Raw genomic sequence first — 24,404 nt, forward strand, 5'->3', positions numbered from 1 at the left:
CACAACCCCCCAGACAAAGCCTTATAGCAACGGATCGGTCACATCGTGTGCGCGGCAGCCCCCGCGGCTGCGGGGCGAGGCGGGGAGCAGCGCTGCAGGGGCCGCTCCAGCCCGGCGCAGCCTCCGCTTTCCACTCATCCCTCGATTCGGAGCCAGCCAGCTCGCTAACTTTCCCGACTCACCACCCCATGGACCAGAAACTCAAAAAGTTTGCTTTTCGTAGCTTTGCGAGCCCCTCCTGTAACTTCGTCTGTAGCCATCGGGGTCTGCTCAGCCTCTCTCACTCTCTCTCTTCCTCTTTCTTTCCCTTTTCTGCCTTTTTCTCCAACTCTCCCCTCTGAGTCCTGCTGGGCTCTCACACTTCTAATAGCGCGGAGTGGGGAGGGGGCCCCTTCAGGGCCTTCCTGACGGCCCACTCGCGCTCGGCCTCAGCTGCTGCATTCCTCCACTGATAAGCCAGAAATAGTTTGCGCTGCCGGGCTCTGCGTGTTTACCCTGCGGGGACAGAAAATCCCGCTTTTTAAACCTCTCTGTCCAAACACCCGAGATAAGCGGGAGGCAAATTGAAAACACGTCCCGGCCTTTCGCGGCAGAGCCGCAGCCGCTCCTCCTCGGCGCTGGGGATGGTAAATTCTGGGGCAAGGGGGAGGGGGCGGCCTCGGCAGCGGCATCGTCAGCCCGGCTCCTCGGGAGTTTTCCCATTAGAATATGCAGCGGGAGAGCGGTGAGAAACAATGGCTCCCCCCGTCCGCAGCGCTCCGCCCGCGCGGCGCTCCAGGCCCCGTCCCCTGGGACCGCCGGCAGCGCTCGAGCATTCGCTGGCGGCGATTCCAGCGCGAGGCTGAGAGCGGTCCCTTCGCGAGCAGAGGCAGCGGGAGCCGAAGAGCCAGAAGCGGGCAGGGAGAGCGCGGGGGCGAGGGGAGAGCGGGCAGGCGAGGAGCGGGCGCGGTGGGCAGCGTGCAGCATGGCGGCGGCCCCGCCCGCGGCCATCGCTCCGCTGTGACGGTTCCGCGGACGTAACGCTGCAGCTGCCGCTCCTCGCGCAGAGCCCCGCGCGGCACACCGAGACCCCGCGGGCCCCGGGGCCCATCTGGGGCGAAGGGGCCTCTCCGGCGCTCCAGATCTCGGCGGCCGCTCTGCACGCAGCAGTGGCGGCCCCTCCGTGATGGAGGGCGGCGATGACCTCTCCTTGATGCAGAGCAGCAGTGCCCCCTCCATGATGGAGCGTGGCGGTGGCCCTCCATGATGGCACAGCGTCGACACCCTCGTGATGGCAGCGCACTGCCCCCTCCACGATGGAGAGCAGCAGTGCCGCTCACTGCTCAGCACAGCGCCGTGTGCGCGGTGCGGGGCGTAGCGTCTCCCGTCTGTGCGATACAGCCATAGAGATGTTGCCAAGCTACGCGAGGGGTTTGTTCTATTCCTCTGCTCGAGGTTCTTGTCTAGGGACTCTGAATTTTCTGGCGAGATTGCAAATAGAGGGGAATCAGACCTCAAATGAATAAAATCGCTTCCATCACCTAGTGGTTAAAAACAAGCACAGGAAAGACACTGACTCGGCCAGCAGTGAAGAGCAGACCATGGACATCACACGGCATTTTTCACGCAGGGACTAAGGAGCAACCTCTGCCGATGTTCAAGGTGACCCCAACCCGAGCAGCACTGCGTGGGATAGCGTAGGAATTACAGCGTTTGGGCGCGTGGGCGCTGTTATCAGCGCCCTCCCCCTTCCGCTCCCTCAGACACACCCAGCGCAGCAGCGCGGCTTCGTTCTGGGCACGAACCGAACCGACTGCGCGTGGGAGCTGGAGCCGAGCTGCTGTGTGAGCATGGCGGCACCGCTCTGCGGCTGCGAGGCTCAGGTCCCAGCAGCACGCGGTGACGTTGGCTCCCATCTTGTGAGCCCTCTCCTGCTCCCAGCAGACGACATGCGTTCTCTTTGCGCAGGGACGCGCCGCTTCCCCGCAGCACCGCTGCTGACTCAAAGCCGTACCCGTCGCTATTCCCACTCCTGACGGGAGCCGCGTCCCCATCCTCATTCCACGAAACGGCACCGAACGCGGTGCTCGAACGCAGCGCGGGTCCCTCTGGGGAAGGCTGTGTGCAAACGGCCGATAGAAGCAGTGACGGCTTCGGAGCCGCGGCACCGCCCGCAGAGGGCACGGACGGGGTCCGCCGCCGACCCTCGGCCCCGGAGCCGGCGGCCTCCCCACGTCGGGCCCGGCACTCCTAGGGCGCGGCTCTGGCGCGGTGCGGCGCGGCGCGCGGTCCCCCCTCGAGTACCCCCGCGCTCCTCCGCCAGCACCGTCGGCACCGAGTGGCCACGGCGCGCCCGGCACGGGCAGGGCGTGCGCCGGCCGCGAGCCCTGGTGGGCGGCGGGCCGGGTTCGGGCCGTGCCTCCTCCAGATCCGCGCCGAACCCGAGCGGGCCACGGCCGGACCGACTGCGGCTCCCGCGGGCCCCGGGCGGCGGCGCGCATGCCCGACGCGGCTCCGTGAAGGTCAGCCGTGGCCTGGCGGGGGCGGCGGGGATGCGGCAGGGAGCGGCCTTAACCCTTTCCACGCCGCGCCCGCTGTGCGCAGGGCTGAGCTACGGGGCGGCGTGGAAGGGACACGCGGCCGTCGGAACCGTCGCGCTGACGGCCGCAGGCTCCCCGCGGTCCGTTTCCATCGTTGCCAACGCTGTATGACGGGCTGGGGGAGAGGAGGAGGGGCTGCTGCACCGCGGCAGCGTTCAGAGTGGGGTTTTGTTCGTCTTTCTGATCCGCTACAGAGAGACGCGATGCAGCCGCTCCGAGCTCCGTCGGCAGCCGGCTGCATCCTGAAGCACCAAGATGGGATACGAAGTGTTACGGGATTGCGAGCGAATACAGCAGGACAGGTATTGTCCCGTCTGGATGTTCTTAGCAGGAACTGTATGAAGGTTACAAAGAGAACATCGGATACACAGGTCGCCCTCCTGAGAATTAGGGAGCTGCAGACATGCTGTAGCCACCTGAACGAAAGCAATTACGTACCATTAACACTCACTTCTAACTTAGTACAAATGTAGCTCACAAAGTACTTTATGAAACGGTATAACTTGTTTTTTTTATTTCTTTTTCCTAGTGGAAGCCGCGGTTCAGATGGATGGAACAGACTTGCCCAGCATCACCTAGCTGAGAATTACATTTATTTCCTGCAATTCTTCTGCTCACCACAATCGTGTGAAGGAAGACTGGTGTAAAATGCACTTACACAAGTGGATGAAGGTTACAGTGCAAGCATGTCTTCTCCCACCAGAAAAAACATTCAATTTTATTTGAAATTCATTCTTTTTTTTTCCTATTCTCCCTACGAATTTTCTTTCAAAAGTGTAGAAAAATAAATGTTATTTACTGTTGTTTTGAAAAGCTGCCTGGCTCAGCCCAAGTTATCTCTCTTCCACAGCTGCCCTGCAGCTCCCTGCCATGTCTGCCCCAATGGCAGTGGCACAAACGCCCTGCAGTGTGTGTTCCTCCATGTTCTTGGACGCTCAGCACACAGTGCGACCTCTTTCCATCCCTCCATTGCTCTCTTCGGGCTCACTTTGTGCTATGTCCTTAACTCACCGTATTTCAAGGAAAGCTGACATTCATCCTCCTTATCTGGGCTGTAGGAAGCCACCTTTTCTCACACAAATTTGCATAGTTTCTTTTTACTTTCCTATTTTAAATTATGCTGCTTGGGCTAAAAAGGCTGAAACACAAGTTGTGGGAGGGAAGGAATATATTTGCAGCTGCATTCAACTTTTTAATTAATAGTGGTTAAAGAAATATATTAAGGTTGCTCTAGAAGGGCCTGGTTGCTCTAGAAGGGCCTGGTTTCTCTGTCCAGTTTTCACTTAGATCAACAGGGCTCAGAAACATAAAGCACAGACTCCTACAACATCCAGAATTGGAAGGGACCCACAGGAGGCACTGAGTCCAACCCCTAGCTCAACACAGAACCACACACAAGTCAGACCCTATGTCTGAGAGCACTGTCCGGAGGCTTCTTGAGCTCCGGGGCTGTGCCCACCGCCCTCTGGGTCGGAGCCTTTCCCTCACCCCCACCTAACCCTCCCTTGGTGCAGTTCCATGCGGTTCCCTCAGGCACTGTCAGGGGAACAGCAGAGAGCAGAGCATTGCCCTCAGCATTGCCCTCCACTCCCTGTGAAGAGCTTCAGAGACATGAGACGCTGTAGGACTGCCATGAAGAGCTGCAGGCCACTATGAAGGAGCTGGGAACCATCAGGAGGAGCTGCAAGACACCATGAGGCCTATCCTCACAGAATCACAGAACTGTAGGGGTTGGAAGGGACCTCAAGAGATCATCGAGTCCAACCCCCCTGCCAAAGCAGTTCCCTACACCAGGTCGCACAGGTAGGTGTCCAAATGGGTCTTGAACATCTCCAGGGAAGTAGACTCCACCACATCTCTGTACAGCCTGTTCCAGCGCTCCATCACCTGCACCGTGAAGAAGTTCCCATGCATATCTGTGCGAAGCTTCAGTTTGTGGCCATTTCCCCTCGTCCTAACACCACACACTGCTGAGAAGAGTCCGGCCTCGTCCCTTTGCCTCCCATGGATCAGATCCCCTCTGAGTCTTCCTTTTTCAGGGTTGTACAGCCCCAGGTCTCTCAGCCTTTCCTCTTAAGGGAGGTGTTTCACGCCCTTTATCATCTTTGTAGCCCTCTGCTGGACTCTTTCAAGGAGATCCCGGTCTTTTGTACCAGGGAGCCCAGAACTGGACACAGTACTACAGTTGAGACCTCACCAGGGCAGAGTAGAGGGGGAGGATCCCCTCCCTCGACCTGCTGGCCATGCTCTTTTTAATGCACCCCAGAATCCCATTGTCCTTCTTGGCCACCAGAGCGCAGTGCTCATGGCCAGCCTGTCATCCACCAGGACACCCAAGTCCCTCTCCTCAGAGCTCCTCTGCAGCAGGTCATTGCCCCAACCTGTACCAGTGCATGTGGTTATTCCTCCCTAGGTGCAAACTCTACACTTGCTCTTGTTAAACCTTATCTGGTTAAACGTCTCCTCGTCTTTGGCCTGAACAAACCAAAGGACTTCAGCTGCTCTTCTCATGTCTTTCTCTCAAGACCCTTTCCCATTTTTGTAGCCCTCCTTTGGACACTCTCCAACAGTTCTATGTCTTTTTTGTACTGTGATGCTCAAAACCACACACAGTACACAATGTGAGGCTGCACCAGTGCAGTGTACAGGACAGTCATTTCCCACGACTGGCCCAAAGCAATGTGCTTGATGCACCCAGGGTATGGCTGGTCTTCCTGGCTACCTGGGCACACTGTTGGCTCATGCTCAGTTTGCTGTCGATCAGAACCCCCATATCTCTTTCAGTGGGGTTGCTCTCCAGCATCTCATCTCTGGTATTCTCAGCAGTTTGGGAATTTATGCAGTACTGCATTAAAAAAAAAAAAAAAAAAGACAGAAAATATCCTTAGATGAAGGGTCTGCTCATTCTGAAGAAATGGTGACATGTTCCTGAATTCAGAATTATTCAACATTCTCATTAACAATATAGACAATGAATATATAATATATAGATAACTTTGCCCTTGTGGCCAAGAGGGCCAGTGGCATTCTGGGATGCATTAAAAAGAGTGTGGCCAGCAGGTCAAGGGAGGTGATCCTCCCCCTCTACTCTGCCCTGGTGAGGCCTCATCTGGAGTACTGTGTCCAGTTCTGGGCTCCCCAGTACAAAAAAGACAGGGATCTCTTGGAAGGAGCCCAGCACAGGGCTACAAAGATGGTGAAGGGCCTGGAGGATCTCCCCTATGAAGAAAGGCAGAGTGAACTGGGTCTGTTTAGCCTTGAGAAAAGAAAACTGAGAGGGGACCTGATCCAGGTTTATAAATATCTGAGGTGTGGGGGACAAAGTGGCGAGGCCAGACTCTTTTCAGCAGTGCGTGGAGACAGGACAAGGGGGAACGGACAGAAACTGCAGCACAGGAGGTTCTGCACGAATGTGCACAAGAACTTCTTTACGGTGAGGGTGACGGAGCACTGGCACAGGCTGCCCAGGGGGGTTGTGGGGTCTCCTTCTCTGGAGATATTCAAGACCCGCCTGGACACCTACCTGTGCGACCTGGTGTAGGGAACTGCTTTGGCAGGGGGGTTGGACTCGATGATCTCTTGAGGTCCCTTCCAATCCCTACGATTCTGTGATTCTATAATTCTATGATAATGAACATGATAATTAAATTTCCTAGCAAGACATGGTTTGCAGTAGTCACAGGTGGTCCTATGAGAGAAAATCAGAACTAAAATCCCAAAAAGCAGGAGATGTAGTTTGAAAGAGCAGGACATAATGCAATTAGAAAGAGCACAGGCTTTCAGACCAAGACATGAATCAACAACTGCATAAAAATGGAAGGAGAAAACTGATGGTATTATTTTGGTTAAGTTTGTTTTTTTCTTCTTTTTTTAGAAAAAAAAATATATTTGGTGATACAACATCAAAAGCTGCATGTGAATTAACAGTACTTTGCTTACACATAAACAGACACACACAAAACCAAGCAAGAATTAACAATGAATACTGCCCAACTGCTCTCATCCCCTTGGTGGCAACAAAAGCAGTGACAATGCACTACAGATTCTTATTTTTCTCCTCCACTTTTGTGTATGCTTTTCTTGCATCCTTTCTCTCCAAAGCACAAACAGTCCCAGCTCAAGACTTTCCTCAGGCTGCGAAATTAAGTTTTGCAAATATTGGGAGGAACCCTCCTGAAGTAATCCTTCTGTGTGCTATGTGCTGTTACCATGTCAGCCAAACTATTCTTTGCACTTTGGGGCTCTGCGTGTGAAAGAAAATATGTGTGGGAGAAATCAAGATGGTTCAAGGAAAACATAATTGTGATAAAAACTAAATCCTAAAGTGGGAAAGAGAAGATAACAGGCACAGGGCTGCTGCAAATATGGAAAAGAGCTGCTCTGTATATTCATAGTGCAAGAACTAACACACTGAAATTTCTCCCAGGAAGATTCATATATTAAAGAGTACAGCCATAAAAGTAGAAATGTTCTGGAATACTCTTTCCATCGGGATGGATTCAAACTCAAAGAGGGCAGATTTAGTTTGGATACGAGGAAAAAAACTTCTACAGTGATGGTGGAGAGGCACTGGCACAGGTTGTCCAGAGGTGGTTGATGCCCTGTCCCTGAAGACTTTCAAGGTGAGGCTAGATCAGGCCCTGGGCAACCTGATGGAGCTGTGGTATCCCTGTGCATTGCAGGGGAGTTGGACTAGATGACCTTTAAAGGTCTTTTCCAACTCCAAGGATGCTCTGATTCTGTGATAAGGATGGGAACCTCCATAACTCAGGGTCTTAGGAAGATGTCAGACAAGCATCTGCTTTGAGTGATACAGCTGGTGTTGATTCCCATGTGGGCAGGATAGGAGATGAGCTGATTCCCAGCGGTTTGTTTTGCCCTGTTTGCCCCCAAAAACTGCATGGAATTTTGTGAGACAAAGATAAGGCTTTTCTCTTCCCAGAGTAGATCCCCTTGAGTTCACAAGGCTATCAACAAGTCTAAGGTGATCAAAAGGGTCCCTTAACGTTTTGAATTTGGAAAGATACATATCTGATTGCAAGCTGTTCTTGACATGTACCATACAGCTTTATATTGTGGCCTTTCTAATTTTCCTTGACCTCCAACTACCATCCTACATAAGCGGCTATAGACATGTCACTTCATGCTAGACCTTTCCACTGGGTTCAAATCTATTTGCAATGAAGAAATCCTGTAAGCAATTGGTAGCATGCATAAAGAAAAAAGGTTTGAAATAGAGGCAATAAAGAACAAATAAAGACAAAGAAAAATGTTTTTCTCCAGAGTTTCCCAACGTAACTCTGCAGAGGTAAGGAGATAATTAAAAACATATGTCCTGATTATTTTAAGAGCAATCACAGACAACAGCAGGGATGCCAAAAGGTGGATAAAAAGGTCCATAATACTTTAAGATCTACATCTACTGCCCTCTAGACCAAAAAAGGCAGGTATTTTATGGTACTCAATTAGAATGATGGGTTGGGCTGTGTTTGGTAGCAGCACCATGAAGGGTTCACACACAATCACAAATGGACTGAACACAGAGGAGGGAATTGCTGAGCCAGCAAGGCTGGTGCTGTATAAACAACAGCAGCCATGTCATACAGAATCTTTTCAGACATACATTTATTGTATTGCACTTTAAGCCTCGGTCTTCTTGGATAGCTGCTTTAAAAAAAAATGATCTGAATGACTTCTTTTAAGTATATCTGGGCGTTTGTCATATGTTCTTTCATCAACTTTGCCCTTCTTTAAGCCTAATGTTTCTGTTTTGGGGCACTTACAGACAGCAGTCATAACCCACACTAAATCACCCTTCGCCAAGCTAAACAAGTGAGACCCATACTTGGTCCCTTCCAACAGAAATGCCCATTTCTATCATTTCATCCAGTTTTCTTAAATAAGTCCTGGTTAATCCATCTAGAACATGGGTAAACAGAACCGTACCTTATTCTCAAAGGCCAAGTAACAACAGTATGGCATTGATACCTCTCTTACCAGCACAGCCCTCTATCACATTTCACTAGATTGACAACTGTTTTCCACAATATTATGACAGTGACAACTCCAAATTTTGCTGCATGTGTCTCATACACCAGGTTATTCGTTTCAGTGCCATTAGGTAAGCCTTCAGCTTCCAGTGCTGACTCATGTTAGCAGCCCTGGAGAGCACAGCTGTGAGCTGCACTGTCATCAGAGACCGATTTCTGTTTGTTGGTCTCCAGAATCATTCCGTGCAGTATAACTTACTCTCTTGCTTCAACAATCCCTGTCTAATTTGCATCGTCAACACTTTTCATTACTGTGCTTCCTATTATTTGTGCCACGGTCTTCAGTGAAAAATATTAAATGGCATTAATCCCAAGGGAATTCCTGAAAAAATTGCAATGTCTTTTGCTTCATTTTCCTTACCTGCCTTGCCATTCTTCTATTACCTGTCTTCTGAATCTCAACTACATTTTCAGATGGCACTGTATCCAAGGCTTCACTGAAGTCCAGCTAAGTAAGACATACACTTACTGCGTTTTGTTGAAAATTAGCCATAAATCTATTAGATTTGTAAACACAACACTACTCCTTTATCCCATTTACTATTTATGCCCTCCTCATGCTCTTCAGCCTCAGAGTCTTGGGATTACACCAGTGCGACTGCCTGGGGTATTTTTGTCCATCTGTAATACAGGACAACGAACTGGATTTCCTGTTTCTTTATTAGGAAAAAAATATATTTTTTAAGCCCCTTTTGATTAATAATGCTATGTTTATATCCTGGTCTCACTGAAAATCCTTTGAAAAGGATCTATAGTCTGAGTAAATCAATAATGAGTAAATACTTACTGAAGGATGCATTCATATACAAAAATATGTGGGACGTGACAATCTTGGAAAGCACAGGGAACTGCAGAACGCACATAACCAAATAAGGAGAACAGAGCGATCCTGGCATACAGTAATAAATTCACCTCTCATTTCAGCCACACCAGCAGAACAATTATTAGTTGAATAAAATCACAACGGCCTGGGAGCACAATGGAACTGAGAGAGGTAAGAAATATTGGTAATTATTAAAAAAACAAAACCAACCAAACAAACAAACAAACAAAAAAGAACCAGCATTGCTAGACAAGCCCAAGTGACCTTTCAAATTATTTTATTTGGAAAAAATAATAACACAACCATGAATAGATGACCCCTGAGAAACATGAATTTCAATCTCAAAGTGTATTATTACAGCAAACATCAGTGACTTTGAAAAATGGCAGCCAGTGATAAAATGGCAAAAGCAACTTCATTGTAGCGTAGGGAAACGTGTCTGAAATTCTGACCATGAACAGATGATACTGTGCACGGAATTTCCGAGCAAAGGAACAATGAGGTGAACAGTTATAAACACAGCGTCACAAATACGCTAAGAACAGGTGCGAGACAAAGGCGCTGCCAGGAGGTCTGGGGATGGCTGCTATCTGCGGGTTTTTGTCTATCTGTTGTTTGGTTTTTCTTTCATTCCTTTTCTTACCATCTTCAGAAATCTACATGAGAAAATGTGGGGAAAGTTTCACAGCCTTTTGGGTCAAAAGAAAAAAAAATCAATTGGGCCTTAAAATATAAGATTTTGGCTGGAAAAACACAAGAAAGCATAAATCCTGAAGGAGCTGTGATATGTCTATAGCAGCAGGTAGGACATTTTGTAAACCTTCCAGCTTTCCATTCTCTTAGTGTATAAATACATGTGTGAAATCAGGAATACGGAAATGCCAGGCAGAGCCACAGGCACAGTGACATGATTACAGTGCTCAGGCTGTAGCTGGACAACGTGCTTTCAGCTGAGCCTCCTTTTGAGCAACCAAATGTTGCAGACGTAGAAAACCACTGGCTCCAGCGCTGGGCAGTGGTTTCCCTCCCCGTCTCTCCCACCATAAAATGGGCACGGCGGGTTGGCAGGCTACAGCTCAGAGCAACAACCTCCATTTGGCAGTGAGGTCATTAAGCCATAAAGTAATGCACTGCCTGTGCTCCCAAGGGGACAGGCACATAAACGATGGTGCAAGTTATTTGTCAGCCAGACCTCAAAAGTGCTGAGGTTAGAAGCAGCGTTAAGATAATCCTTACGGTGTGGAGTGCTTTGAAAAAGAAATAATTTACAATTGCTTACACTAACAATTAGCTGGTAAGGCTCAGATAGCAGTGTTTCTGTGTAAGCTGTGACAAGAAGAGCTACCCACTGTAGGTTATATCATGTTGTTTGTCACGATTTTCTCATTCATGGTAATCAGCTGTGTCTTGGGCGCAAGAATTCTTGGTGGTACAGATAAAACATCATGGACTCCAGCCTTCACAGTTTACAAATGAAGTTACCAAATGGAAATAGCAAGTGTGCAAAGGAACAGCGAGAGCAGCAGTCACTGTGATGGGCAGCAGACCCAGCACAGCAGCTGCCTTGCTGTGCTTGTTTTGAATGGCTACCAAGTTCCTACGCTGCACACCCCATCATCAGCACCTGTTTCCTGACCAATTTATACTCAGCCTGCAACTTGAAACCATAGAAACAACGTGCTTGTGGGGAATTTTGACTGCCCTGCTCTCTCTTGGGATGCAAACAAGCTTCATTCCTCACAGAGATGCCTCAGTGCTCGGCTACTTCAGACCAGACAGTATGTGGACATACTGCACGGCAAGGTTGGTTATAAAAGCAATAGCAAATACTGAGGAGTAAATCTCTGCTCAGGTTGCACAGAGGAAGGCTTCTAACATTTTAGGTTGTAAGCCCAAAGATACAAAAAACAGAAAATTCTGTCTTCCAATTTCTGTTGCTAAAATCCCAGATATTAATCTGGAGTATGATACCTAATCTAAACAAAAATAAAACAAAGTTAAAAACATAGAATAAACTTTATGTAATGGAAAGTTGATCACAAATATTTCATAAGAAAAAGGGGATGCAGAGTATCGGAGGAAAAAAATACCAACATAAAAACAACCTGTCCTACTTCTGCCCTTTAGAAAAGCTTTCTTTTATAACGTAACTGATTCCCTAGCTGCTTCATCTGGTTTGTAACAACTCCTCCACTTATCCAATAGTTTTAATGCTAACATTTTTTTTTCCTTCAGTTTCTCCACCTCCTACAGCCATTTAAGTCAATTCCTCCTTTCCCCAGTCCAATTCCTGCCATTGCATAGCTCACCACTACAATTCTCTCAAAATCCACTTTTTCTGCACCCCTCTGTCTTATATATTTGATGACTTTACCCCACCCCATGACAGGCTTCATTCTTTGCTATTCCCCACTTTATATGTTAACTTGATTTATCTGTTCATCAGTTCTGTGGCCCTTCTTGCATGGTTGCGAGACACAACTCTCTGACACTTCAAACCAAAGCCTGGAATGCCTTCAGAGAATGACTCCATTCTGTCTGGCAGCTACTGAAGAATGGACCACAAGTTAACAGTTTTTCTAATCCTGTAGCAAACTCCCAGCGTAAAAATGATGAGGATTCTGACTGCAGCGGGGACCCAAAGCATGGAAGAGATAAGGTATGAACAAAGTACTCTTTTGGACATACTTGAGCAGAAGGCCTCCAGAGGTCCCTTCCAACCTCAGCCATTCTGCGACTCTGTGAATGGTGCATCAACTGAGAGTGTATGGGTCAGAATTAGCAGGCTGAGAAGTATGGGTAGTGTTGTAGTGGTGTCTGCCAAAGAGGCAGACAATTTGAAAAATCTCCTATTTAAAGGCCCTTATCCTCATAGGACACATTTACCACCCCAGTATCTGAAGAAGGGACAGCACAGAAAGGCACATAAAGTCAGGGAGGTTTCTGGAAAACACTAATGATGAATTCATAGCATGGATAACTGAGGAGCAGACAAGCAGAGGTGCTCTGCTTTGCTCTACCTGATCCTTAGGTGAAAGAACTGCTCAGGAGCATGAAGGTCAGGGGCAACCTCAGCTGTGACCATGAGATGGAGGTGATCAGAACATGAGGGAGTGGAGCAGAGCAGAAAACAGGATCACAGTCCTGCAATGCAGGAGAGCAGACTTTGGCCTGTTTGAGGATCTGCTTAGAAGAGCCCAGCAGAGGGCCCTGGAGTATCTAATGATGGGGAAAGGCTGAGAGCCCTGGGGTTGTTCATCTAAAGAAGAAGGATCTGATGAGTGCAGATCTGAAGGGAGGCCGTCAGGAGGATGGGGCCTGGCTCTGTTTGGTAGTGCCCAGCGACAGGACAAGGAGCACGGGACACAAACTGGAGCCCAGGATGTTCCATCTGAACATGAGAAATTCTGCGCCGTGACAGTGCCAAGGCCCTGGAACAGAGACCAGAGAGGTGGGGAAGTCTCCTCCTCTGGAGATATTCCAGTCCTGGCTGGATGCGCTCCTGCTATAGAGAACTTCTTTGTGGGGGCTGAAGTGGGGAGCTCCGAACATTCCTTCCAACCACTGCAGTTCTGGGATTCTGTGAAAACACTAGCATTTTTTACCTTAGAAGATGGGGACTAGAGGACAAATCAGGATAAAAGAGGTAAATAATGCACTGCTATTTACCACCTCTTGCTGTTGGTTCCTACTTCTGATCCCTGCTAAATCTATGTTTGCTCCCTTCAAAGACCATCACAATAGCTTCTGAAGAAGTGGTGCCTTCTGCATACAGTTTGTAAAATCAGTTTCTTACGCGGTGGATGTACTGCAAGCAGACTCACCACTGTTTTCATACAGCCCTCCTTTCCTACCTTCAGGTATCAGGAAGGGCTGCTGAGATATAGGCTCCCAGCATACACTTTGTTTCCTGATTTTTTGTTTTGTCCGCCTGCTCCTTTGAAAGAATATCGGAAACTCTCTGAAGCTTCTTTGGCTGCTCTCCTTAAGAAAAGTCGCAGACACCTCTTCAACGGTGGCAATCTGTGAGTGAGGAAGGAACTCTTTTGATGAGAACAACAGTGCACAATTAATCTGTTTTATGCAGGGACCCAGGAACAGCACCCCGCTATTCACAGCTGACTCTCTGGAGGCCACAGGATCAAAGCACCTGATGCGTGGGCTGCCTTTGCTCCAGGTACAATCAAAGAGGAGCCCAGAGCCTGCACTGCTGAGCTCTGAAAAGAACATTCCCTGCAAAGCCTTCCGCATATTTCCATGGGAACAGACACATGCCTTTCCTGTTGCCGAGGAGACACACCACAGCCTTCTGAGCCTGGTGAACAGCGTCCCCGAAGCACTGCAGCATCCTTAAGACCATGAGCAGTTTTACGCAAGCACTTCCCTTCCCGTTGACCACGTCCATCCTTCTCCCCATTCCCATTTTTCATCTGCTTTAAGCACTCAGATACAATGCGCCAGTTTTTCACAAATAAAGGCTTTGATATCAGCATTTAAAATGACAATCAACCCGAACACCTCCACATGCCCCGAGTCTGTCCTCCTGAGCAGTACAAGCAACTCCTTTCCCTGCAGCACCTCCTTTGCACTCGGAGAGAAGCTGGGTGGGAAAACCACTGCGTCGCTCCTCCACCTTCCTACACTTCGGCTCTTTTTAAATGGAAAACCAAAAGAAAAAAAAACCAACACGAGGGGCTCTGCGCGCACTCGAGGCCCCGGGCTGGCAGCGCGCACAAAGGAGGCAGGCCGTTCCCGCAGTGTCCTCCAGCTCCGCCCCGGGCTGCGGTCACACCCGCGGTGCCCGCGCGGTCCCCTGCTGCCCCTGTGCGGCCGCCGCCAGCACTGAGCGGCGGGGACGGGCAGGAGCGGCCCGGCTCGGGATGCGCGGAGGAGCAAAGGGTGTTCCCCGAGCCACGGCAACAGCGCCCGCGTGGCTGACGTGGGTTCTCCTCCCACATCCCTTCCTCCCCCGCACAACTTTTTATCCCTTCGTTCAGCTGCAAAAATAAAAAGGAAGGAAAAAAAAAAATCCCCAGGAGCCTGGAAGTTGGGAATCAGCAGCCTGGGGAGAGACAACCGATGTGGAAGCAGTGGAGCCTTGTTCTTCTGATGGAGGAAGAACAGCTGGAGCCTGCTCAGAGAGGCAATGGATGGAGTCCATAGTGGGGGAGCCCTGAAACATGGGATTTTGGGCAGAAGGGCTTTTTCTCCCTTATATCTGAACTTACAGAACCAGTGCTAACCTTCACAGTCGAGTGGAACAAGCTCCAGGCTCCAAGGAAGACAGCCCCATGGGCTGGATCATGCGTTAACACCCTGACAGAAAGGCATGTGGGACATTCATCTGCAGTTATCGAGGCAAGATCTGCTCGTGGGATGTGCTGTCACCAGCGGTTTGTTGTTAACAGACCCAGAACATTGCAGGGAGAGCACTAAGGCTTATCCAGGCCTTGAACCAACCCTGCCCTCATCCATACACACTTCTCAGGAGCCAAACAAATCAGTGTAATTCTGGGGGCTGGGGAAAAGGATGTGGGACCCCATGTCATCTTCCTGACCTTACAGATATAGAGGAAGGGTTGGGTAGGAACAGATTTATCCTACATGCTAACTGCTATATGCTACACATATCAGATCAAGAGTCCATGCCTTCAGATAAAACAACACAGCTATCTTCCTCACTGAGTTTCTTCAAGATGAGGAAAAAAACCCTCTGTCTCTCTTGGGTAAACTAAATATAGTAAGTCCTGGTGGCCACCCACTATAAAACAGTTTTAACTACACCTTTAATCTCTTTACGTGTCTCTTCTGAACACTGTTTCATACTCCAGCAGCCTTTCTGAAGCTCAGCTATTTGAAATGGAACCTGTATTACAGTAAAATGTAGTCATGTCCCAAGAATAGCATCCTTCTTGGACCCTGTTTTCATTTCCATTGCCACAATCCCAAAGACCATCTGCACCCATACAAATTCGTCTTCATTTTTCTCTCACTATATGATCCTTGCATGTTACTCTGCTAAAAATGATGAGCATTAAAATGAACCCAATGTATAAATCAACTATATAGAGTCCAGATTGGCTGGTAAAATGTAACCCTACCCAGTATTCATCACTGTACTAATTCTATCATCTTACATGTCCTTCCATGTATTTCCACCTGCATCCAAGGACTCAGATTACTCTGTAACCTCAGTGCAGCACAGCCCTGCTTCTGATCAACTGATGCAGTCTGTAAGCAAGTGTGTGAAGCAGCCAAGAAACAGATACCATCCACCTGTGCACTGCACAGCCCCAGGTCTTCAGTGAGTGCAAAGAAGCTTTCCCCAAAGGGAGCTCTGAGTCCCAGAAGAAGTACCTGAGCCTACGATACCTAAAAAAATCTTATCACTGTCACTGGCTTTACACAGAAAAATAAAAAACAGATGTGGGTGGTAAAGTACGTGAAAGCTGTAACAAAAATCTGTAGTGTGTTGTCAAAGGATGGTACTTTGAGGTAATACTGGAATGAAATGTGACGTGTTGGGCACAACTATCTGAACCTCATCTGATTTGGATTGAAAACAAAACCAACTGACTAACCAAACAAAAAACAACCCACAAAAAAAAAAAAAAAAAAAAAAAAAAGCCACAAACAGCTCGCTAGGAAGAGCTAGTGCCAAACTGACAGTGCCTCTCATTTACGTCTTCACAGTAACAAGCCCTGGATTTTCAACTACCTTTAACTGTCACTTCATTGCTGGGCACTCAAGTGTCTCTGCTTTCAAAATGAATACAGTATTATCGACCTTCCCTACAAAGGAGAAAAGAAAACCTGAGGGAATGGACATCTGTATTTCTGGCCAACAGAACTGTGTTTATCAAAATGAATACGCAGCATTATAGGAGCCTTAACTCATACCAAGTCTGTGCGGCACGATAACAAGTGTCTAGTTAATCATCTGGCCTTCCTATGAAGTTCAAAGTGAAAGAACTCTTTGTGGGGCAGCAGATATCAAGAGATGATGGTAGGGAAATGCCTTTTAAGGAAAAGGATGCACCACCCCAGGAGAATTCAACAGTTCTTTTGGAAGTGACCTACAGAGAACATCCACTTAGTTAGCACTTCAAGGCTAACCAAAAGCTACAGCACATCCCTGAAGGCATTATCCATCTGCCTCCTGAACACTGACAGGCACGGGGCATTGACCATCTCACCAGGAAGCCTACTCCAGTGCTCGACCACAGCACAGAGATTTTCCTAAATTCCTGTCTGGCACAGCTCTGAACCATTCCTGCACATCCTGCCAGTGCTACCAGGAGCAGAGCCCAAAGCTGCACATAATACTCCAAGTGTGGTTGCACCTGCACCAAACCCAGCAGGACAATCACCTCTTTTGACAGAAGGCTGTGTTGAGTTCATTGCAACCCAAAATGCAGTCAGCCCTCCTGGCAGCCAGGGCACGCTGCTGGCTCACAGCGAGGCTGAGGGCAGCACAGCCTTCTGAGCACTGCCTGCTCCTCCCAGCTTGGGACATACATAGATATAAATAGCAAATGGTAGTACACCCGCATATGCTCTTTCACTGACCTGAAGTAACGTGTCTTCCATACACACATATATCCTAAAAATATGAGCAATCACCATGGAAAATATGCACAGTATTTTTCTTCAAAGAGCAAAGTGCTCCAAACAGAAAATACGAAGTAGTATCAATAACACTTCCAAGTCACTTACGTTTAAGAAGAAGAATGATAGTGGTGCAGCTCTTAGTTAGGAGCACTTAACAGAAGTTAAAACAAACAAACAAAAAAAAGAAATAACACAAAACTGCAACAAACAATAACAACAAAATTAAAAAAAAGATTCTTCTTTTAGTGATAAGTAACAATATAATAAAAAATACAGGTGAGGAAATAAATTACACAAATGACATTGACAGAGTTCACATTGCAATCTCTGCCATAACTAGCTTCCAGTTAAAGAACTTAATGTAACTGACTCAAGACCAATGATGATGCAACGTTGAAAGCGTACAAGAGTTTTACATAATGTTTCAGTAACAAAAGTGTCCTGGAAATTATTATGATTAATGTCTCATTCAACAGATATGAAAATGTAGATAGTTGTTGACACTAAGCATTTCTGTTAAGTATTTAGGAATAAGTCACAGGAGATGCTCGCACTTTATAGTGATGACAAAATAAAGAAATATTTATTACTACAACTGCTCCTACATAGAAGTGCTAATGTCAAAACTCTTCAGACCGGTGGTGAGACCCTGGGACTGCCCAGAGCTGTGGGTGCCCCATCCCTGGAGGTGCCCACGCCCATGGATGGGGCCCTGGGCAACCTGAGCAGGTGGGGGACAGCCAGCCCGAAGCAGGGCTTGGAATAAATGATTTTTAAGATCCCATGCAACCCAACCCCTCCACAATTCTGTGATTACTGTACGATCTATTCTGTTCTTTGTATTACAGAGTGGTGAGTCAAGCTCTCTTCTCACTATAAAAGGAACCCATGAGGAGCAGTTCAGATGCAGACATCTACAGTTAATCAGACAAACCAAATCTTCTTCATACACTGGCAATGCAGAGTGTCAGAATTGAAACTGCAAAAGCATTTTGTGTAACAACTATATAACAAGTACTGAAATGTACAGCTGCAAAGTGAATAGTGTTTGTAAGCTGCTCTCTTCAACTGATTGCTGTGATAAAAAAAAAACTGCTGAGCAAATCCAGGAACAATGATGGTGTCAAGAGATGCACACGCTGAAGAATACTGCCTCATTGTCTTAAATACAGGCCATATGGCCCAGCTAAACTCAGATTTCAAGAATTTCTTCCCAAGATGGATATGACAGAGGAATTCTGTGACAGAAGAATGCTGTTCAGGCTGAGGACCAGTCTTAGCTTCACGTACAAGTCCCACAGGTGCCTACAGCAAAGCAGTGCAGGGAAGAGAAACCACCTCAAAAACAGGAACAAGCAACCTGGAAAGAGTAGAACTTGTAAAACCATGACTTCAATGTTGTCAAAAGCGGGAAGGAAAGAAGCAGAACAGTTGTAATTGTTTACAAACAAGAAACATGAAGGATATTCACAATTAAATTTCCTTGTAACTGCTCGCATTTGTAGACATCTGAAATAAACTAATTTTGATTAATCAGGAAAAGAATAACAGCAAGATTGACAAATGTTGCTTGCTCAGCATTGGCCCTTCAGTAAGAGTGAATTTTGGAAAAAGAAAAAAAAAAAAGATAAAGAAAGCCCAGGGGACCTTCTCGGAATGTCAGCAGTTCAAATGCCATCCATGTTAGGACACCCAAAGCTCTGACTCAAGGCCAGGTTGGATGGGGCCCTGGGCAACCTGATCTGCTGGGTGGCAACCAGCCCATGGCAGCAGATTGGAACTGGATGATTTTTAAGGCCCCTTCCAGCCTCAATCATGCTGTGAACCTAGATGAGAACTGCTCCAAAGCTAATGTCTCCTACTTTGTTACGTTGGGCCACGGCATCAGAGGTGGATACTGATGGGATGGCAATAGGTTGAACCTTCCTGCTAATATCCTGTGACATTCTGTTGCTGTGTGATGGACGGCAGCAGAGGGGCAGTCTGATAAGATGGCATCTGACATGGAAGCCCACATGAAGCAAAGGTGTCATGCAGAAACAATGGCACCCATGAACATTCATTAACGCTTGTGAAAATTTATGGAGACCACAGTGGATGTGAGCACAGTGAAGGGTGGGTGGTGTACTTCAGCAGTGGAGATGGTGGCAGTGAGTCACTTCCACTGTTATATATTGTTACGAGAGCAGCACACCTGTCCTCATTCATTGCTGGCAAAAATGTATAGCTAACTGTAGCGTTTGCACTGGAAAGCACTAATTTGTAGCTGGGAATGTGGTCTGTCAAACAGTCATTGTGCTCTTTGTATGTGTTGTAGTTTTCATGGAAATAAATAGGAGGCATTACTTTTGGAACAACTACACCCACTGTTGAGGTATTGTGCTGCACTCTGTATTTTATTTATTTTTTTAATAAAATACTCAACCTTTTGCAAAAACAATAGAGAACAAACCCTGAACGATAACAGCTAAATGAAGAACCAACCTCAGATAGGAACTGTTGTAGGCGTAAGTGAAAACATTTAAAATACATCTATGATTCAGGAGAAAGCACAAAATGGAAATGAACGTTAATTCAGATTTCTTAAGTCACAGGTGGACAGTGACAGACAGACACATAAATGAGTGATAGATTCATTTATACTGTTACCTGATCCATCTGGTGAACGGGGAACAAAAAACTGTATATAAACAAATGTGCATTCAGAGAACCTAGAAGAGGACACCAGGTACACACTGCATGGAAGGTACACTCTTGGGAAGCAAGAAATTGAGATGGGTGTTCAGAGACCGGAAAGAAACAATGCCTGTAAACTGTCCCCTCAAAGTAAAAGCTGAGTAGTCTGCACAGTCCCAGGGGCACGAGCCACATACAAGCTGGTGGCAGAGCTAACACCCTCACCCTGGTGTCCTGAAACAGACACAGCCAAAACACAGGTGTAAGGGAGGGAAAAACCCACAGTAACTTTAGAAATGATGCAGCCTGCCCAAAACAGGTGGATTGGGAAAGGAGTGACAGGACCAGGTAAGGAAAAGAAATCAGGAAAGGGTTTAAGGATGAAACTAAAGGATTAACTAGAAAGGGAATTAGAAAACTTGCAAAGAGGGTATAAAGAAGTTACTGGGACACGGGCAGAAAGATGAGAGACAAGTTGATTCAGATAGCTCCAGTGCTATGTGATGGCACCAGAGATGCAGTCTGAATCTTTGACAGCCTCTGCAATACACCATGCAAGAGCTGGTGTATTAGTGTACTGGTGTCTTAGTGCTTAGAGCAAGCACTAAGCTGTGTGGGGCAGTCACATACTGGAAGGAAGCGGTGCCATCCCAGGGGATCTGGGCAGTCCTGAGAGCTGGGCCCTTGAGTGTAACCTGTGGTTCAACGAGGCCAGGTGTCCTGGGTTTGCCTGGGTTCATTAGTTTTCTTCACAGTGGCTCATGCAATGCTGTGTTCTGGGTTTGGGCCGGAGCTGGTGGTGACAGTGCACCAATGTTTTGGTATCTGCTGAGCAGTGCTGCACAGAGCCAAGGACGGTCCTGCCCTTGTGCGGCAGCAAGGGGCTGGGGGAGCACAGCTGGGAGGGCTGACCCAGCCTGGTCAAAGGGATGTTCCTTTCTACATGGAGCTGTTCATCATGATAAAAGCTGGGGAAAAGAAGATGGAAGTTGAGGGAAGCATTTGCTGTGATTGTATTTGTCCTTCCAATAATCCCCTACGAACAACAAGCCCTGCTTTCCTGGAAATGGCTGAGCACTTGCCTGCCAATTGGAAGTAGTAACTGGACTCCTTGTTCTGCTTTGCTTCCATGCAGTTTTTGCCCTACCAGTTAAGAGTGTGTGTAACCCAACCCTAGAGTTCCCATGCTTTTCCCTTTCCAGTTCTCATCACACTGAAGGGAAGCGAGAGTGGAACTGCATGGGCCTGAGCTGCTGGCTGGGTTTAAAATGCAACCACAGGCAAGGAAGGCTTCTGATCAGGGAATTTCACTTGATTTATTGGCACTAAGAAACCTTTAATTACTGATTCTGGTATTGATAAATAAGGACAACAAACATGCAGGGAAAACATCTCGGCTTCACTTTTGACACATCCTCCTCCTTCAGCTTCCAGTTCCCTGCCCACACACTGCATTCAGTTCCCCTGGTGGGGTGACAGGCAATACAGGAGGCTGCAGGTGGTGCATGCTAGATCCTTTTCTTTTTATAGCTCTTTGGTTTCTTATCCAACTGCTCCAGCATCAGTTGTTCCACAGCCACTCAGAAGCACACCTTCTTTCTATCCTACTTCTGTCACCTCCCCTTGTGCATCTCTCTCCAGCTTTTAAAAATGATTCTTTGCTGCCCAAGCAGATACAAGCACAGCTCTTTGCTCTTCCCCTGGACATCGCCTTGTAACAGCAAATTCTTTAGTTTCCATAAACTGTATGTGTTTTACCAGGAGAAAATGTTTCCAAATATTTAAAAATCACAAATTCATGCACTGTGAATATTAGGCCCTGTACTTTCTACACATCACTTCCAATTTCTTTCATATAACTGAAAGCACCTTTGTAAATCAAAGACTATGTGAACATTAAATCTCAAGGTGATATACGATAGGTACGTGATTGGTAAGCTATACCTTCTTCGCTGTAGTTTAGGATCTTAGTAGGAGCTGAATCACCTTTAAATGAATTTTTTCTAAAATGCATTGACAGGCAGAGAACAAGCGTGCTAAACTTTAGGGTAAAAATAAATAAAAAGATACAAGCAAAGAATGGCTTGGGTTGGAAGGGACCCCAAGGATCACCAAGTTCCAACCCCCTGCCACAGGCAGGGCCACCAACCTCTATCTGGCACTACACCAGGTTGCCCAGGGCCCCATCCAACGTGGTCCTGAACACCTCCAGCCTGTGCCAGCACCTCATCACTCTCTCTGTAAAGAGCTCCCGCGACATTCAATCTAAGCCTTCCTTTCTTGACCTTAAAACTATTCCCCCTTGTTCTGTTACCATCTACCCAAGTAAAAAGTTGATTACCCTCCTGTTCATATTCCTCTTTTAAATGCTGGAAGGCTGCAATGAGGTCTCCTCACAGCCTTCTCTTCTCTAGGCTGCACAAGCCCAGCTCCCTCAGTCTGTCTTTGTAAGGGAGATACTCCAGCTCCCTAGGCATTTCCATGGCCCTAGAAGAATCTCTCTGCAGGAAGTCAGACCTGTATTAGCAGCCATACACTGCATCACCATTACTATCAGTGGGTTCTAACACATTAACCAGCAGAGAGAATATGGCACTGACAGCTGCAGGAAGAGAAACAGATTGAATGCCGTGTCAGAACTGGAAAGGAAATTAACTTCCCTAGATGTTAGCTTGAAGAAGAATTTACCACATTTACTGCCTTGCATTCAATGGACACCTTGATCCCAACCATGCATGATTAAGAAAATCACAGATGAGCTTCCAGTGATTAGCAGGTTATTATTCTCATTGTCTTTACAAACAATTTCTTTTGGGATGGACCTGCAGCTCTCCTCCTTTCTGTCTGGTCTCTGCCTCTGTGAAGTAGTCCCAATCTTCTATTATTGAAGCCTGAATAACAAGAACTACCAAACTGTCCTTCCCATGGACATACCCTTAATCAGCAGCAACTGAGAGCTCGATTCAGGTGCTCAGTGCCTTTAGGGTTTGGAAAAACAAATTGACCTGTAGTCCTCCTTGGACTCAGAATCCCAGAGAAGGTTCAGTTAAACAGAAAGGGACAAATCAGCAACAGAAAATAATAATCACAGAAAAGTAAACCAATTGAAAATATGGCTAGACTAGTGCAGACCACTAATGTGGAATGACTCCTTCCAGTGAAGGTAACACTGAAACAGCAGATCTAAGAATTTGGATGACTTTCTAAGATTATTTAGCCCAAAGTGCTGATTCCAACATTAGTTCAATGGAAAGGTATGTGGAAAGCATTCTGGATTTGCTTTATTTTCCTCTTCTTTTTTCTTATTTCCATTACAGGTCTGATGCAGTGCAACACAGCTCTTTGGTTCATATAAACCCCACTCAGTAAACCATTACAAGTACCTCTCTGTTCCACACTTCCCCAGCTTAACCAGCAGCAAAGAGTCATACATTGCAGGCACCAGGCAAAGTCCATAACCACGCTGCAGCAGCTGAGCAACATGGTTGTTAACAGGCCAAACCAGACAGTGACAACAAGCCCAATGTCTCTTACAACCAAAAAGTCATAAGCCAGGCTATTTAATTCCAGCACAAAACAGTGCATTTTCCCACTTTTCCAGTGGTAGCTTTTCTAGTGAAATGACCCGTACAGGTTGTGAGAGACAAGAGGCACTGATCCTTACAGACATCCTGCATCACTGACTGAGAATGGATACAGGCGGGCACTTGCAAGTGGAAACAACAAGAGCAGAGGAACTATTGTTAGAAACTAGAGACCTAAGAGGGGGATTTGAGTACCTCATCATGGAGATGACCAACACCTTCCAACAATAGCACTGGGGAAGCCTAATAGCTAAGAGTTAAACATGCTAATTCAAACCTACTGTGAAAAGCAGCACAGCCCTACAAATCAGTAACTATCACATAAACTAATCACATTTACTTGCAACAGGTAAAGTAATAAACTACTCCCTAGCTCTTCTTCATTCTCCCCTCTATAGGCCTGCTTATAGCACTGCATTCTCTCTCACCCACCTCTTGTTCTAAGCCAGTTCACTCCTTCCCTGACAGCACCAGCAGAAACTCCCAGAGAAAGAGCTGACCCATAAGAGCAATGGCCGAGGGGCACAGAAGCAAGCAAGAAGTTCAGGGCTTACTTCACAAAATACTAATATTTCCCAGATATCCAAAGCAATATATCTTCCAGCCCCAATGCATGTCACAGTCACATTCTTAACAGATGGAACAGGTCACTTGTTAAAGGACTAAGACCTACCTGTGCCAGTCTAGGCAGATGGTGAACACCTAGAGTCACATGCGTGCAGACCAGGAGGGAACAACAAACTTATCCACAGCAGAATGGGGCAGGAAACCAGATATTGTATCATGATGAATGAGCAGCAGACATTCTAATTGACCTGAAGGAGCAGCTCTAAGACAGCAGGCAGACACATTTGGATCCAGCTCTGAAAAGGGAAAATACATACTGAGTGAGAGAAAAGAAATATACAATATAAATAAAAGCTTCCTAGAACAGACCAATCAGTGTGACACTTCATAAGCAACACAACCTGAAAGGAAGTATGCAACTGACAGTGACTAAAGCTACCCCTGCACATCCACACTGCCTGTAAAATACTTCTGCCCAGGCATTACACCACACTTGAATAGCTTATGAGCTATT

At 47.2% G+C, this 24,404-nt stretch overlaps 1 protein-coding gene across 3 annotated transcripts in view; it reads right to left on the minus strand.

The window, feature by feature from the left end:
* The window catches only part of SMARCD3 (SWI/SNF related, matrix associated, actin dependent regulator of chromatin, subfamily d, member 3), a 99,578-nt gene extending 75,392 nt beyond the window's left edge, over positions 1 to 24,186 (minus strand). Inside the window, exon 1 of one of the 3 annotated variants that reach the window (XM_065751657.1) lies at positions 23,997 to 24,186. Coding sequence is in view for 2 of the 3 variants with exons in the window: in XM_065751655.1 (XP_065607727.1) it covers positions 183 to 260 (78 nt within the window). In the remaining variant the exon portion in view is untranslated. Of the gene's footprint in view, positions 1 to 182; positions 642 to 23,996 lie in introns of those variants that run through there. The other 2 variants (XM_065751655.1, XM_065751658.1) reach the window with 2 other exon arrangements.
* Between the last annotated feature and the right edge of the window lie 218 nt (positions 24,187 to 24,404).

The sequence above is a fragment of the Cyrtonyx montezumae genome, unplaced genomic scaffold, assembly GCF_038088225.1.
Source record: "Cyrtonyx montezumae isolate F1298 unplaced genomic scaffold, pur_monq_1.0 scaffold_79, whole genome shotgun sequence".
Classification (NCBI taxonomy): Eukaryota; Metazoa; Chordata; class Aves; order Galliformes; family Odontophoridae; genus Cyrtonyx; species Cyrtonyx montezumae.